This window comes from Gymnoscopelus microlampas (genome assembly GCF_963454915.1).
Source record: "Gymnoscopelus microlampas genome assembly, chromosome: 9".
NCBI lineage: Eukaryota > Metazoa > Chordata > Actinopteri > Myctophiformes > Myctophidae > Gymnoscopelus > Gymnoscopelus microlampas.
The window spans coordinates 48173445-48192050 of NC_139946.1; the positions used below are offsets into that span (position 1 = coordinate 48173445).

General features: G+C 42.6%; 1 protein-coding gene across 2 annotated transcripts in view; it reads left to right on the top strand.

Moving 5' to 3' along the window:
- The window catches only part of b4galt6 (UDP-Gal:betaGlcNAc beta 1,4- galactosyltransferase, polypeptide 6), a 45014-nt gene extending 29279 nt beyond the window's left edge, over positions 1-15735 (top strand). For both annotated transcript variants that reach the window (XM_084067357.1, XM_084067358.1), the window contains exons 8-10: positions 2099-2221; positions 7840-7941; positions 15470-15735. In XM_084067357.1, coding sequence (XP_083923483.1) covers positions 2099-2221; positions 7840-7941; positions 15470-15620 — 376 coding nt within the window. In that variant the 3' untranslated portion in view covers positions 15621-15735. The remainder of the gene's footprint in view (positions 1-2098; positions 2222-7839; positions 7942-15469) is intronic.
- Positions 15736-18606: the final 2871 nt, after the last annotated feature.

Sequence of the window (18606 nt, forward strand, 5' to 3'; positions counted from 1 at the left end):
TGATCAAGTTGGGGCGTTAATTTACCAAACAAAACACAAAACGGTTAGGATATGGAGATAAGAGGTTTCGGCCCGACAGCGACAATATACTAAAAAGTACCTCAGTATTGTTTTGAAGTACAGTACTTGAGTAAATGTACTCAGTACTGCTGTCCCACCGGCGATGTGTAGCAGCCTCCTCCTGGAGGAGGACATGTCTTAGACACCTGGCTAATATTAGACAGAAACAAGGTCACACGTCGTTCTGTTGTTGTCCTGCACCTGTCACTGTCCTCACCGCACTGATGAACAGGTTGCAAAGGTTGGACAAACAGGTAGGACAAAATGCCAGTGATTTCAAACTATCATTTTTTTGTTATTTTTATTTTCCCATTTAGACCTGTTACGCCTCTGTGTCATTTTAGTTCTTTCTTTTTTTTAAATAATTTTTATCCCGTGATTTTTGTAACCCATTTTTTTCACCCGGTGCCAATTTCCTAAGTGATCCTGGGCGCTACACCAGCCCTACACCAGCGCTACACCAGTCCCCCACAGCCAGGGAGGCCAGGGCCGAGCTCATGCTTCCTTCAGTGCATGAGAGCCAACTGACCTTCTTGTCACCTGACAGGGGGGAGTTTCCCTGGTTGGACGTAGCGCGTGGAAGGAACACGTTATTCCAACCAGTTCCCTTCCCCTCCATCAGGCGCCCCGGCTGTCATGGGGGAGGCGGTATAGCGACCAGGATTACTACATGTTTTTGTGAGGGTATTAACTACCCTAGGAGACACGGGGAGAACATGCAAACTCCACACAGAGTAGGCCCTTTTGCCAACCCCACCCTGGGTATGGGCACTGATGACGCGGAGGAGAAGACACGCCCCCAGCGCCCACAGCGTCCCTGGCAGGAATCGAACCCAGGACCCTCTAGCTGTGAGGCGACAGCGCTACCGACTGCGCCACCGTGCCCCCTATTTTTTTTTTAGTTCTTTCTATATATAAATATATAGCAACATTATTATTATTATTATTTAGGTTAAGTGATATTTTTGGTTAAAACAAAAAGTATTTTGTTAAAAGGTTAAAATACTATATTCTAATAGTAATCATTGCTATAGAGTGTTTTTTCAGTAACAGGAGTCTCCCCTTCTCTCCAGCTCTTTAATAAACAGAAAATACATTTTTCGGTAGGTGTCAAAATCTCAGCCAATCAGGAGAAAGTACCCATTTTTAAGCTTAATTTGTAAAGTGTTCCAGTTCCAATTTTGTCTGCTCATTTCTTAGTGTCATCACTTCCAATTTCACTTGTTTAATCTATATGATTGAGTTCTCTGTCCTGGTTGGATAAAATTGGAAATTAAACTGAAACTGAAACGAAAATGCATTTTCTGTTTAATAAAGAGGTGGAGAGAGAAGGAGACTCCTAATACTGAACAAACACTCTGTAGCAATGAGTACTATCAGAATATAGAGCTATTTAACACTTATTTTAACCAAAGCAAATCACTCTCCCCACCCTTAACTCTTTGACTGCCAGAGTATATTCATAATGTACTCACCCAGTGTTTTTAGTAGTTTTAAAGTTGTCATAAAAGTTTAGATCCATATTTATTGATCGATTCCGGACTCCGGAGCAGGAGTCTCTGACTATTGCTCCGGAAGCAAAACATTGCATCCGGAGCTAGTGTCCCCTTCGCTACAGGCCGTTGGAAACACGCGTCTCCTCGGAAAAATGGACAAAAAAAAAAAGAACAGATACAGGCGAAAGAAAAAAAACTACTAAAGAAAAAAAACTACAAACATGGAGTCGACGGGAACGGAATGACGTTAAATCCATTATTTCCGTATCCGTTTGTGCTACAGTTTTACTGCTCCCTTAGGATTCAAGATCAGACCATGGCGGTCTATAAAACAACATTAAACAAATATAGTGAGAAACAATTATATGAAGATAAGGTTAAAAATGGACGAAGTGCTCTTTTAAATCATGGTGCCACACCCAGTCCTGGCAGTGGGTTGTGTTGTTTCCAGCTGTTGTTGTTGTTGTTGTTGTTGTTGTTGTGTGATTTATGTGTGTTTTGTGCGTCTGTGTGTAAACCCACTGCTTCCTGTTGCTATGCAGACTTCCTTACAACGAGTTCTTCGGCGGTGTGAGCGGACTCACCGTGGAGCAGTTCCGCAAAATCAACGGCTTTCCCAATGCATTCTGGGGATGGGGAGGAGAGGACGATGACTTATGGCACAGGTACGCGTTTTTTGTTTTGTCCTGTACCTGTTGTAAAATGACACATGGAAGTTTTCCCACGTAGCCACAGCGTTTTATAACTGCCCAGTTGGTAGTTAAAGGGACATGACACCCTGATTTTGTAACTAACTCACGAATAGCTTGAGAACATTTGATTTATAAAACATTGTGAATATAAAATTTGATCTTGGCGTTCAGGCTCTATACATTACTCCCTGCTCAGCACATTAGCAGACAATCATTTAAGAGCAGGGATAGAGATATATACATCTATAACAAACCTAGCCCCCAGGGGAAAACAGAACCCTTAAAGCATTGGTTCTCAAAGTGGGGTCCGGGGACCCCCAGGGGTACTTTAGGGGGTTCCAGGGGGTCCCCAGCTAAATGATGGATAAGAACCAAATGGACCATTATGGGTCTGTAACTCAGAGAGTGTCCATTTGGTTCCATTTGTACACTCTCAGAGTTAAATTAACATTGATTTTACAATACAAATCGGGGTCCCATAAATAGAAATGCCATTAAATGGGGGTCCGTAGCCCTAATGCATGTGAAACTGGGGGTCCTTAAAATTTGAATGGTTGAAAATCACTGCTAGAGCCGTACAAATCTTCTCCTACGGGGGTCCCTGGCATATTTTTTTAAGTGGGGGTCCACGGGCTAATAAGTGTCAATTTGGGGGTCCTTGACGTGAAAAAGTGAAGGCAGCCTACTGGTGGTGCTGGGGTGGTGGTGGGAGAAAACAAAGCACATACAACGTTCAGTGGCAGCACCGACAGCAAGAGGAAGTGCAATGAATGAGGTGAGCTTAAATAGACCGCCAATTTGATCAGCTGCTTGACCCGTCGTCATACAACATACATGGGCAACTGGCGCCCCGGGGGCCACATGCGGCCCCCACCTTCACTGCACCGCAGGTTAATATCGGAATACTGATATGGTATTGATTTCAGCTGTTACAATTCCAAACATGCAAACATGACCCGCTTTAATTACTTCAGTCTATATTAGTAGCTTAATGACTAGTATTAAAATTCTATTGTCTTTTTATGTCCAATGTATTTGTATTTAAGTTCATACAAATGCATTTGAAATTAAATACAAATATGACTTTTCAGGATTCCAATTCAAACATAGCAAAAATAGCAGATCTACAAGCTCAAAACGCGTCGTGCTGCGCGTTACTTTGGACATAGACAAAGACAGATATAATGGTGCTAGTATAATGAAGATATAATGAAGCTCCTTCAGACCTGGCAGCTTGGTTGTCTTTAAGACTCCACCAATAACACAATAGGTAGATTAGTGTCTGATAGGGAACGATCGACATTTTCATGAGCTTCTGAAAAAGTAGTTCTCATCAAACCATTGATTGGCCTCATTTGGATGCATGAAGCCATCCTGAGGACCTGCAAGTGGAGCTACTCTGCTTATTATAAGCGACTTTCTTCCTGTAAAGACGCTTGTAAATATTGGTAGTTGCTTATTTGGGCTTGTTTTCTAATGTCGTTTAAACCAGTGGTTCTCAAACATTTCCATGCCAAGGGCCACCCAAATTAATATGTATTTGTCCACCCATCTAACACTATTTTGTGGCAGGGACCCCCCCTACCAGATTTGTGTTGTTAACCTTTTTCAAAATGTTTTCTTTTGAAAATAGCAGATTTACAATCTCACAGCGCGTTGCGTAGATCGGTTATTTTCAAATAACCGATCTGCATAGTGCTCATGTGGCCTGGTCGCTTCTTTTGGGCTTGTTTTTATAGACCTCGTTGCTTATTTCTCTCGCAAAATCTGGCAAGTGGAGCTACTCTGACCACTGATTAATTCTCTGGTATTGACTGTTGTTGTGTTTCGATGTGATTCCATTTTTATGAGGATTCAAACACGGCATCTCATGGCAACATGAGACAAAACACATCCAGATGATAGCACTTAGCATGACTTAAAACACTTGTTTCCAAAATGGTCCTGGGTGTAAAACAAACAAATGTTACAACACACATGGAAATAAATATGTTAACGTTCAACAAACATAATACAACCCTTTAATATCACTTAGAATACAAAATCATTCTCCTAAAACGTAATTAAATGGAACTAAAACAATAAAACAAACTCTAATTTAAAGGATAACTGGCGCTCCACCTTCAGCTTAGTTTCCGTTTCTCCGCCTGCTTGTTTTTTCTCAGTTCTTTGTGTGCCGTTTTAATCTGATCGTTATCCCCACATGGCAACAACAAACACACAGCCTTTCTGTCTATTGATAGCTGCTTTCACCTGACTGGTCAGCCACGGCTTGTTGTTAGGCAAACGTCTCACCGTTTTAGAATCACATCACAGGTTTACAGGTGTAAAGAAGTGGTTGACATTATGTTTTTTGTTTGTTTTGTGCGCACATTCTGTGAGAAGAGAGAGTATCAGCAAGTACAGTGTTCTTAAGGTGCTGTGTTCTTAAGGTGTTAAGTTTTAGTTTCACTCGACTTTCACTCGGTGATCCTATCCTTGATTGTCTGCACCACTGGAGGACAAGCAGGACGTCTTGTTTTTGTTTTGTTTCTATAGCTACTTGTTCCACTAAAGAGCACCTAAGCCACTGAACCCATACAGCGCTGCCTTCTTTTGTTACAAAAATGTCCATTATATCGTCGAAGATCTTATCCGATATACTGTCCACATAAATGTCCTCTCCCTGAAAAGACAGTCTGAAATCTACCAGCTCTCAATGCGTCGCAGGTTATTATCTCAAGATTAGAGCATTTGAAGTGGTCAAACTAGCAATTTATGTTCAGAAACATCTTCCATAAAATCGTAATAGTCTTTGAAATGGGACATTCTGCACAATTAGTACTTTCTACTTTTGGTACTTTAAGTACATTTTGATACCAATACTTTTGTCCTTTTACTCAAGTACATTTTTACTTCCAGACTTGTACTTGCAACAGAGTATTTCTACATAGCAGTATTGATACTTCTACTTAAGTAAAACATTTGAGTACTTTTTCCACCACTGAAGTGCACATTAGGACTTGGTCATGGAAACATTGTCAGTCGTGATGTTTTATTTTGCTTCCATCCATGCGTGCGTCATGGATCCACACACACACACACACACACACACACACACACACACACACACACACACACACACACACACACACACACACACACACACACACACACACACACACACACACACACACACACACACACGTATTGATTTGGTTCAAAGCAGCAGTCAGTCAACACCATCACATCGTGGCCCCATCGACCGAGAGGCGGCAAGACTCTTAGACACATTGAAACCAGTCAATAGTTCACTACACAACGTCCATGGTAACTTAACGTATTCTGACCTTTTATTTTTGGGGGGAGGGCAGTCCAGTCCAGTCTGCTTATCTGTCACATCCAAGCAGGGGCACATCCTGTCGGGCTATAGGTAATTAGTATGGGGCGCGCTCCGCCCCGTGCACTCACTCCTGCCACTCTGCAAACTATCATTACAAACAGCCACAGAATTGCACACAAGACATCCTGTTTAGTCCACACGCACGCGGTTGCACAAGTTACAGTGCAACTCCACAGAGAGAAGAAAAACAAGCCAACCAGAGTGCTTTAAAAAACAGATTAAAACATAAAAACAAAAACAAGTCGATACAAATGGAGACAAACACGCAGGTTACTAAAAGCCTCTACACTACACATTGTCAGGTAAACATGTGTGTAAATCGGTCCTGTTTTGTGCGGGGTGTTTATCACGGCATCCAGTGGTGGAAAGTAACTAAGTACATTTACTTAAGTACTGTACTTAAGTACAATTTTGAGGTATTTGTACTTTACGTATTTCCAATTTCCAATATTTTTACTTCTACTTCTCCGAGGCAAATGTTGTACTTTTACTCCACTACAATTATTTGAAAACCTTAGTTACTCGTTACTTTTCGGATATACATTTTTATATTATAGAGCATACATTAACCACTTTAGCCTTATTTTATACATAGGCTATTTGAAAATAGCCGAGAGAGAGAGAGAGAGAGAGAGAGAGAGAGAGAGAGAGAGAGAGAGAGAGAGAGAGAGAGAGAGAGAGAGAGAGAGAGAGAGAGAGAGAGAGAGAGAGAGAGAGAGAGAGAGAGAGAGAGAGAGAGAGAGAGAGAGAGAGAGAGAGAGAGAGAGAGAGAGAGAGAGAGAGAGAGAGAGAGAGAGAGAGAGAGAGAGAGAGAGAGAGAGAGAGAGAGAGAGAGAGAGAGAGAGAGAGAGAGAGACAGAGTCAGAGTCAGAGTCAGAGTCAGAGTCAGAGTCAGAGTCAGAGTCAGAGTCAGAGTCAGAGTCAGAGCCTGTGCCTGTGCCATGTGTCTGGAGCCACTTTTGAACACGAGATGTCCGTCACCCGATCTGATCTCCCAGGTCAGTCAGGAGATGTCAGGACAAAAAGCCTCGGCCTGTAGTCACTGACGGAGACGGTGCCAGGTGTCCAGATGTTTGTACCATAGTCTGCGCCGAATTATGTGCATGTTCGTGGGGGCTTGCCTCGAATGAAGCCCCCCCGCCCCGTCCCCTGTCCCTCCAGCCCACATACGCGTGCGCACTTTTAAAATTAATAATAATAAATAATTGATTAAACGACCATAAAACAACAGTAACAACACACTCTCCCAGCCTTTACTAGCACCATAATACTGTGTAGATGATCTACTGGTCAACAAGTGAGCGTGTGAGTGCGCACACGCACACGCACACACACTGACAGACTCAACAGCTAGTCACGTCACCTCTGTAATTTAATTCATGAATCCAGGAACATTATCCATTCTCTTTTGGACTGCTTCAGGACATCTGACAGTAGCCTATTGCCTCCTACAGACTACAGTACTTCACAGGTCACACATGGACCATTGATATGCACGAGTCAGCAGCTTTTGTAGCTTAAGGTAAAAGGTGCGAATGGGGCAGCCAACGTATGTTACATTGGCTTACGGGAGCGCGCCCCAACAATGAGTGGACAGACAGGTTGTCCGAGCCTATGGGCGAGCTACTGTAATGTACTGTAAATCTGGGCCCCCAAATCTGAGATTGTGGTGGGGGCTCGTCATTTCTCGCAGGGGCTTTAGCCCTGACGCACCCACCCACAGGATCGGCGCCTATGTGTTGTACCATCTCTCTCTGACAATAGCTAGATGTTGCACCATCTCTCTCTAACTCCTGTCAAGCAGTTAAAAAACACAACACAATAGGCTTAAAAAAAGACTAAAAGGGTACAGATACTTAAAAAAACAACATTACATAACATAAAAAGGTGTCACAGGGAATACTCCTTTGTTATGACACATAGATATATAACTAAAGACTAGTCCAGTTCATAAGTCTAGTGGCTGGTCGTGAAAAAATAAAACTATAGCTGCTTTGAGGACTAAGGTTTTCTTGAACCGTTCATTCTTTGCAGCACAAAGAGATGAACCGGTCTTGCCAAGATGTTGTGGAGAGGATGACCAACATTCTCCATTATGGCCTGCATCTTATATACCTTACATACTGAACATGTGTTTGTCATGTGCTGTGTTGGTCTCAAGTATGTCTGAATGCATGTTGTGTGCGATGTCTCTGTGCTCTCTCCTCAGGGTGCATTACGCGGGGCTGAACGTCACGCGGCCGGAGGGAGAGATGGGGAAGTACAAGTCGATTCCACACCACCACAGAGGAGAGGTGCAGTTCCTAGGACGGTACGTTTCACTTGTGCTGAAGACCTTTTCTCTCTCGACAGTCCCCTGCTTCTATTCACCTGTTTCTTGGCTGTGTGTTTTCCACACTTCCTGTCGGATTTCATTGGATATCATTAGTCATCTGACCGGTTTCATTGGATTTCATTGGATCAAAAGACAGGAAGTGGAACGCAGTGAAAAGCCTACAGGTGGATATATCAGCAAAAGTCGCCTCTAAAATAATGACACAGTAGCATAGTTGACATATCTCACTGTAGTTGACAACGTGTGTCTACAGTACAGTGGAGAGCTCATAAAAAGCTACCTTATGGATAGTCTCGCGTTACCAGACGATCAGAGATCCCCCCTTAACCCATTAAGGCCTGAAGCCGATTCTACAAAATGTCTTCTAAATCCTAACAGAATTCTGAAATGTTTCTATATCAGTGGTACTCAATCTTTTTCATGTCAAGGACCCCCAATATTATATGTATTTGGCCGCGGACCCACATCTCAAAATATTTTCTTCCAGGGACCCCCAGAAGCAAAGATTTGAGTTAAAAAATGTTCGCTTTAAAAATATAGGTAAGTTGCGACTTCTAAATGCAAGGTAAATGCTAGAACAGCGGGCGAGAGTGGCCGCTAACAACCGCCGCTCAAAATAAAGGTGCATATTATTGCTCCAGCGCTGACATTTCACTGCACCATTATTTAAACACTGGTATTTTGTAACTGGATATGACTGTTCCCGCTCTGCTGTAGTGCTCCTAGATGACATCAATAGAGAACATTAGATGTGACATCAGATCCTCAATGTGAAAACTGTCCACCATATAGAGTAGAGGAGGGATTCGACCTTTACATAAAGGTCTATTCCTAGCTGGTAAAAACATGTAAACCAGGTCATATTACTACAGTATACAGACCCAGCGGTTATCGCTGATCGCTCTCAACCGCATTGATCTGTTGCTTTGTGTATACAACAATAAGCAGCTAACTTTATCGTTTTATATTTGTAAGTAATGTTCAGCAATACTATATCGTCTCTGGCTGGTGGAAACCAGTTACTTTTCAGGATTCAAATTCAAAAATAGCAAAAGTACTTCTGATGCTTTCTTCCGTGTGACGCTGTAGGATGATCAAGTAGGGTATTTACGGGGAAAAAAACACCAAAAGTTTAAAATATGGAGATAAAAGTCTTCTGCCCGACAGCAACCGCATATACTGATATACATTGTTATAGCTATAACAGCTTGTAGATCTGCTATTTTTGAAAAATGTTGGAACATTTGTGCAAATAATTTGAATATATATATATATATATATATATATATATATATATATATATATATATATATATTTTTTTTTTTTTTTAAGGGAACATTTATAACTCCAATCTTTGCTTCTGGGGGGGTCCCTGGAACAAAATATTTTGAGATAGGGGTCCGCGTTCATTCTAGACAGGCACAGTTGTCTCACACTCATGAATGAATAAACAAATTACTAATCAATGGCAGTGTAATTAATCATATTGCTTTGCTGCTATGAAATAACAACAGTGTAGTGGAGCGTGTTTGACTCTTTATTTCAGAAATTCCAAGCAATCATAACGTGCTCTGAACATATGCACGCGACGCGACCCAACAGACCCTTTCACACGGCAACCAACAGGCTGCCGTGTGAAAGGGTAAGACCACTTTGGTAGAGGTTTGGGTTGTGTATTTACCTTGCCATGATGTAACTCCAAAGGTGGACAAGAAATAAATAAATAAATTGCTCCATTGATTAGAAATCGATAATTCTAAATATGCTCCTCATTGACTTACATTGTACACTGAAACAGCTCTCAAAGTCACTCTTTTAGCACGTAAACGAACACAAACAAAGCAGATTCAGACAATATAGAAAATCACCAAACCCAGTAGGCCTACTGTTTGTTTTGTTAATAAAAATGTGAACTTCCTGTGGATTTTACTATTTGAAGCTCCGTATCCACTGATCCAGTCCGGGTTTTCTTCCTAATAAAAATAGTCAAATCAACAGGACTTTACATTTTTATTTAAAAAACAAACAGAGCTGGGTTTGGTGATGTTCTATTTTGTCTGAATCAGCATTGTTTATTTTGCACCTGTTCAAATGGGGGAAACTACACGTGCATAGCGTTAAGGAGAACTCCTATCGCTATTAGTCCATGGGCCAGACGAGATGTCGGTACACCGAAAGGTGGCAAAGGTTACTTATCATTTTTGAGAAGCTCTATGTCTGTAGATAACATTTTGGTATGATAACCCTTCCTGAGTCACAGCTAAATTGGTGTTATCAGGTGCTGAAGTTACCCTCCCCCATTGAAAAAAGCCATTTTAGATGCAGGTGCATATCTTGGTATTGGCACCTGTTGAGTACATATTTCAATATCTTTCACAATAGTGTTTGGTATCATTTTTAAGGGGACACTTTAAGCTTTCATTCAAGCCCTTTTGTGTATATGTGGGACAAGTACAGTGGATACTGGAGCTCTTCAAACTTCGAATAAAACATTTTTAACACAATATTTGCCGAAATCATATTTTTTCTTTTAGTCCTGTGCCATTGAGAAACATCAGTGGCACAAAACACAAAATCTGGAATGCTGACATGACCCTAAGGATTCGGGAAATGTATAATTTACTCATATTATTTCATTCTGAGGGACAGATTTTCAGCCTTATATTAAACAAGCAGTTTTAACGCGAAACTAATCAGACCATAGTCAGTTACAACACAGACTTGTTTTAAGCATTTGTTCAATAGTAGCATTTTATAATAAAGCAGTTCATGAGTCACAGTAGTAGTCAAATCAACATGAAAGTATGTGCATGAAATTATGTTTCCTTTTATCTACATATACTGTATATCAGCAGTAACAGTGTAGTAACATCAACAGTATATAGATATACATTGTGCAACATTGGGTTGATCACACTATACAAGACACTTCAGTCCTTTGTGCCGACCCACTTTATTTTTGCTCAGTTTTTTCCTTGTATGGCGTATTCTTTATTTCCTTTTTTCTCTTTTTGTCTCTTTTTTCGCAATGTCCTTGTTCATGGTCTAGCTGCCGGGTAGAAGTTTTTTTCCAAGCCTAGGGCCATGTTACACATTAAAACTGGTCATCAATTTCTCCATCTGACTCCCCAAGTTCAAATTCTGGTTGTGGATCATCTGCCTGTATTGGTTGCTGCAGGTCTGCAACCTGCACATGTCGGTGCAGGTCAGTCCATTACAGGCACGTGCAATCTGGCAGTTTGCACACACTTGCAGGACAACAGCTCCAAGACCACATCTGGTTTAGGTGGGGAACGCATCCAGTGAATGTCCAGCTTGCCATCGCTGTCGGTACGTACATCCATGAAGAATAGGGCTTGGCACAACAGGAGATGCCTGTAGACAGCAGTTCCAGATTGCTGCCTGGTAGTTTGCCCGTTCAATATGCATATAGAGACAATCTCTACATGGTGGCAGCTGGCTGGATTCGATTTCCCCCCTTTTGGTGCAGAACAGTTTGTGGCGCAGCTTACTTACATCTTATTTACATCACCTGTGCTGCTATTGGCGATGTACATGCAACAGGTAAACTTCTCAATTTTCTGGAAGAGATCATCAGATACATTCCATGACTTCCCCAGTTGACTGAAAGTATCTTGCCAGAAAGGGTCCTCATCTTCAGAGCATTCAGCTTCCCTCGACCGGCGAATGCACTCACTGTGTCACATCCTGTGAAGGTGGGTAAGCCAATTAGGCCGTCACATACACTACGTCCGATTGAGCCTACCAGTTTTGTGATGTCCAGAAAACGTGTGCTGTTCTGTGTCCCACATTTTTGATAGATGGGACAGGCAATATCTTTCTGGAAGCCAAGACAGAGCACCATGACATCAGTATCTTCAGCTGTAATTACTACTGCCTGTGAGCCTGCATTAGATGCATGCAAGGCATGGCGAAGCAAATGAGTATCAGCTTCCTCATGCGTGGAGTGCAACTCTGCTATTTCCTCACACTTGTCCTTGGCCTCTTCGCCTATCTCAGGAACTCTCAAGAGATCCCTGGTCACATCAGGTGGTGCAATGGAGCCAGTGGAGAGGCCAACCAGATCAATGCCATTTGGAGCCACAGGATTGAACCAGTTATTCTCCATATGGTCAATGAAAGCCTTGACATCCTCATAATTTCTTTTGATCCTTGGACCCTGTAGATCTGGATGGGACAGCTTGTAACTGCCTTGACCTATCAAGTCTCTCAGATGTCTGAGGAACAAGGTTCTGTACTCGGCTGTAAGGTTATCACAGCTCCTGGCTTCAAGCTGAATCCCTTTGTCCCTCCAGCTGTCTGGGTGTCTTTGTTCACCGTTTCTTCTATGGCTTGGTCAACAGGGATTCGGGGAAAGGGATTGGTGGAGCCCATTTGAACTGAGAAACCCCCTTCCATGAATTCTGTATACACATCTGGGTGTGTGATGGGCAGTTGAGACATTTGGGCGTAATAGTAGGGAAGGTACCGTGCATAATTAATTTGGTCATATGCAAAGCACCAAGGAATCATTGCTCGAATGCTTGCCAGGTGAAGCATCCACTCTCCCTCTCTAGATGCTCGAATGAGGCCCAACATGATTTAAACCATGTCCAAATAAGACATCCAGAAGGCAGAGAGACTGCCATTTCCATTCTTTCCAACTCAACCACTACCAGGCAGCAATCTGGAACTGCTGTCTACAGTGATGTGCCGTGGCAGACCTGTCACTCTTGGTTCAATGAACCCTAAAGTCCAGTTTATAGACGACATACACAGAAATTACCGTTCACATGCGCAAGGCATCTTTATTGACAAACAAGGGAGACTCCCTTTATACTATGTGGATAAAAGAACAGCAAATTAATGATATTAAAACAATACGACCTGATATATCTAGAAGGCAATTCGCTCCACATCTAGGTCTGCATGCAAACAAGCGTTCGGTTGAGCGCCTGGAGAATTCTGAAGTTCTTATCTATAACATTCAGTATATCAACGCTGTGGCTGTCAAGGCCTTCCTTCTTACTAGAGCACAGCTACTGTGCTCCACACTCTATAAAGTAAAGGTTGACGGCCCAAGGTTCCACAATGGACCATCAACAGGCATCTCCTGTTGTGCCAAGCCCTATTCTCCATGGATGGACCGACAACGATGGCAAGCTGGCCATTCACTGGATTCTGTTCACTGGAACAGAATTTGAACTTGGGGAGTCAGATGGAGAAATTGATGGCCAGTTTTAATGTGTAACATGGCCCTAGGCTTGGAAAAAAACTTCTACCCGGCAGCTAGACCATGAACAAGGACATTGGGAAAAAAGAGACAAAAAGAGAAAAAAGGAAATAAAGAATAAGCCATACAAGGAGAAAACTGAACAAAAAATAAAGTGGGTCGGCACAAAGGACTGAAGTCTCTTATATAGTGCGATCAACCCAATGTTGCACAATGTATATCTATATTGATGTTACTACACTGTTGTTACTGCTGTATATACAGCATTATGTAGATAAAAGGACACATCATTTCATGCATATACTTTCATGTTGATTTGACTACTACTGTGACTCATGAACGGCTTTATTATAAAATGCTACTATTGAACAAATACTTAAAACGAGTCTGTGTTGTAACTGACTATGGTCTGATTAGTTTCGCGTTAAAACTGCTTGTTTAATATAAGGCTGAAAATCTGTCCCTCAAAATGAAATAATATGGGTAAATTATACATTTCCTGAATCCTTAGGGTCATGTCAGCATTCCAGATTTTGTGTTTTGTGCCACTGATGTTTCTCAATGGCACAGGACTAAAAGAAAAAATATGATTTCGGCAAATATTGTGTTAAAAATGTTTTATTCGAAGTTTGAAGAGCTCCAGTATCCACTGTACTTGTCCCACATATACACAAAAGGGCTTGAATGAAAGCTTAAAGTGTCCCCTTAAAAATGATACCAAACACTATTGTGAAAGATATTGAAATATGTACTCAACAGGTGCCAATACCAAGATATGCACCTGCATCTAAAATGGCTTTTTTCAATGGGGGAGGGTAACTTCAGCACCTGATAACACCAATTTAGCTGTGACCCAGGAAGGGTTATCATACCAAAATGTTATCTACAGACATAGAGCTTCTCAAAAATGATAAGTAACCTTTGCCACCTTTCGGTGTACCGACATCTCGTCTGGCCCATGGACTATATGGAGAAGAGCTAGGTTCATGTCATTTACTCTGATTGAACTGACTGACTTGAACTTGTAGGTCCCCTCCTCTAAATCCCTTTTGAATTGCAAATTGTAATTGGATCCCGTAACCACACAATGGACTTTGTCTATAATTGTTTCTAAAACAAATTGTACGTCTCAGGTAATGCCAGCTCCTTTGTGTTAGCGATGACGTGTGTGTGAGGCTTCACACGCATGTAGGTAGAAGATAACAACAAGGACAATGGACTTTTAGAACAATAAGGAACGCTGACAACAAGCTCCCATGGAGTCCAGCAGTAACACAGATATTAAAGGGATAGTTCACCCCCAAAACATTTTTTTTCCTATCGATTAGTCACCCCATGGAGACTTGAATTCATGGATATTTGGATGGATATTATTTTGTTTTTAAGACAATATTTTGATGACCAGCAGCGTTTCCGGTAGGAGACACAGTCTGCTGGTCATCGAATTATTGGCTTAGGAATGCGACAAAACAAAAAAAATATCCATGAATTCAAGTCTCCATGGGGTGACCAATCGATATAATTAAAGTTTTTTGGGTCAACTATCCCTTTAAGGGCATTGCTGAAAAAGGGCATTCGTGCACGGCAACCTCCCCATGGGTAAATAAAGTAAAACCAAAAAATATTCTGGAGAGTGGCACCTGTGGTGTAATTAGAGTATAATCAAAGATGGTGCATAAATGGACAGATCGTACTGACAGTGGCTGCAGTAGGAGCTAAAAACGCACTTATCTTAATTCATTCATTCATTCATTTAAAATATGTCCAAGCAACTGGACCATCACTGTGGTTGTACTGTAATGTAATACACATAATGATACAATGGCAGACAATATGTGGCTGTGATATTAATCTCACCTCTACACCTGCACTCTGTCATATTAATTGGTTAACTTGCTCATGAATAAAACACACTTACACATGTGCATAAGCACATACGCACGCACGCACGCGTGCGCGCGCACACACACACACACACACACACACACACACACACACACACACACACACACACACACACACACACCACGTTTGTGGTGTATAATAAAATCAACTCTTTAAAGCTGGGGTAAAAAAAGAATGGAAAAGTGTCCTTGTCCTGTGCAATCTTGTCTGTTCTGTGCTCCCGGCTGCCATCTGCTGGTGAAACAAGGTATCATCAATGTGGTGTGTCTTTCCATCTTTGCACCATCCTTGGTTTCAGCCCCATCTGACACGCAATGGCCAGAAGAAATGATCAACGTGCCTCTTTTTTTAACAAACTTTTTGCAGATACAAGCTGTTGAGATATTCCAAAGAGAGGCAGCACCTGGACGGTCTCAACAACCTCCACTACGGCCCCGCCGAGGTGTCCCTCAGCAGCCTCTACAAGAACATCAGCGTGGACCTGCACCCCGAGCTGGCTCCCATCGCAGACTACTGAACTGATGTGGCCCTGACGTCACGTCACGTCCACGCCGCGCGGCACCGGAGGAGCGCGTGCTGCTGGCGTGTGTAGTGGGAGTGGAGGAGGAGGAGGCGCCACCACCACGGAAAAAGCTGCCAAGAAACGTTAGCCTACTCTACGAGAAAAAAAAAAAACACGGAAAGAAATCCAGACAAAAAAAAAATCACAACAAATACGAGGAAAAAATAGAGGCAATGGCAGTCTCTCAAAAGTGAACTCTTGATTGTGCGTGCGTGCGTGCGTGAGTGTGTGCGTGCGTGTGTGTGCGTTATATGCGCGCTTCTAGTCCGTGTCCGGTTTCCGTGTGAAGAGTGCATGACGACGTGTGCAATTTTAATGCGCCCGGCCGGGGGGTGGGGGGGGGACGGGCGAAGCAGGCGAACGAGCGGGGCGAAGCGTACTGTCGCTGCATGTGTAAACGTTGTCCCATGCTGGCTTTTTAACGCGAAAAACGGAATTCAACGCGTCAAACTCTGGGTTTTTTTGGGCGGAGGGCGGGGAGGGGAGGGGGGACGCAGCGATCTCGATGAACCCGATGTTTACTGCAAAGCCTTAACGTGGCTTAATGGACCACGCCCCCTCCCCCGACCCTCTGCGTATAGCTCCCAGCAGCGCTTTGCTTCCCACGTCGTCTCATCGTCAAAACTTAAGGCTGATTTATACGACGTAGCAGGAGGATATCGCTGGCGTTACGAACAGATTTTCAAGCTAGCAACACACTTTTGCTACGAAAAGCGTTGTTGGCTTGAAAATCCGGTTAGCGGAAGCGATACCGACGTCGTACTACAGAATATAAATTTGCCGTTAGAAAGCCAATGACGTTTCCGTCTCAATCGTCTTATCGTTTTGTACGCTTTTCATTTGATTATTTTTATTTTTTTAAGAAACAAAAGTAGTCCCTTAAAAAGGAGAGTTGCGACTTAGGTACTCCCTTTTTTGATACGTTCTATTTATTTTTTACGTTTGTTTTGTTTTTTAATCAATGTTTAAAAGAAGCACTCAACGAGAGCGCTTTGTCGTACGATTTTTTGTAAACCGCCGTCGCGTTGCCGCTACTGCTGCTGCTGAACCCGCATGCACAGGAACATGTATGTACATATTTGGCCTCTCGATCCGCTTGAGCACATGGAACAGATAATATGTAAATATTGGCCTTTTTAAAAAAAAATGCTCGAGCATTATTGCAGCGATATTCCAGTGGGTTTGACTTTAGGTTATTTTTGTTTTAGTTTTTTTTTGGCAGCTATATCTTTCTTTTTGAGGACTTTTAATCGAGAGCAAACAAATGGCTTCTTCCCCGACCAGGAAGGAAGGTCGTTCTGGCTTTAGACGGACAATTGTAGGCCTCAAGAAAAGAAAAAAAGAAATATCCAAATCTCAAGATTTGACGTTATCTTTTGCATGCCTTAATTTATTGTTTACCTGATGTTTTTTATTTTCTCTCTTTTCTTTTTACATAATTTATTTTGTATGATTCCAAGATGTGTATATTTTTCTTCTTTTTTTGGTCTTGTGTATTGCTTTTCCCGCTTTTTTTTTGCTGGAGGTGCACTGTGTGAATAATAGGGTTGTAAAGTAGAGTGCTGGGGCTCCTTATTAGGACAGGGAGAGGGCTCTGGGGTTTTGGCAAAAGTGTGTAAAGAATTCAGTGCACTTAGGAGAGTTTAATGGTCTCAGATGTGTGTGTGTGTGTGTGTGTGTGTGTGTGTGTGTGTGTGTGTGTGTGTGTGTGTGTGTGTGTGTGTGTGTGTGTGTGTGTGTGTGTGTGTGTGTGTGTGTGTGTGTGTGATTTTGGCTTGCGCGTGTGTATGCTGTATGTGTGTGTGCGTCTCGATCTCAGATGGCATTTGTGTGTGTGTGTGTGTGTGTGTGTGTGTGAGTGTGTGTCAGTTGTGCGTTGGGTTCTGGACCATGTAAAGCAGTGTGTTGTACTGTACCATGCGCTGACGCACTGGTTCTCAACCTGTGGGCCGGGGCCCACTGGTGGGCCGCGAGGGTATTGCAAGTGGGTCCCCAAATAATTGGCATAAATGTTTAATGATGATTTTAACATTAATATAACAAAGTGTAAAGTATACTATGTAGGTTCCATTGAGGTGGAACACGATCGATTTGATTGAGCATTAAAACAAACATGCTCTGAAAATCCACACGGCCCACCCAGCCTATCGACCGCCGTGTTAAGTGGTCAGATGGGTGGGCCGTGAATGATTTTCAAGTGGGCCCTGATCCAGACATATGTTGAGAACCACCTGGCACCTGATGCATGCCGATCGCAGTTTCGGGGCCGGTTCGATGTCGATGCGTCCTAACCTTTCCTACGCTTTGTGAAGAAGACAGTTCAGACGGGCCAGAATGAGAGAACGTTAGCCCAAAACGCCACGGCGGCAACGCCTGCCGCGGCGGCTACGGCTAACATCGTTCTTGAATGGCAAAAAAAAAAGCCTTGAATCTTGGGCCATGAAAACTTTAATTTGTTAAAGTTTTGAGCACTACAAGGATTAGCGAGAAAACGTTGGCCGTTTTATTTATTCACCTTTATTTTTATACCTGTCGTTGCATTTCTCTTGTACATACGTTTCATGTATATTGCCTACGGTTGGGCAGTGAGTTTCTTTGATTGTACTTTTTGCTGGTGATGTTCATTTTCTTTTCTTTTTTCCAAATGTGCGTCGGTACGGAAGCGTATTGCTGCCATGTCAGGAGAGGGGAAAAAAACAGGTTTTATAACGAGATACATTTCTTAAAAAAAACGTTTTAGTTTTGTTTCCTGTCATTGGCAGAAATATGCTTCCGTGCTTATCAAACAGAACTACTCAATCAAAAATAGCCTGGCTCCCTAACCTGTGGCACCGCAATGGCTTCTGGGAGATGGAGGCGCAGCAAGCCTTAAGCCCCAGGGTGCTTTAACTCCCCCCCAGGGGCGTCATTTATCGGGGGTCCCAGGGGGTGACCCCTACCG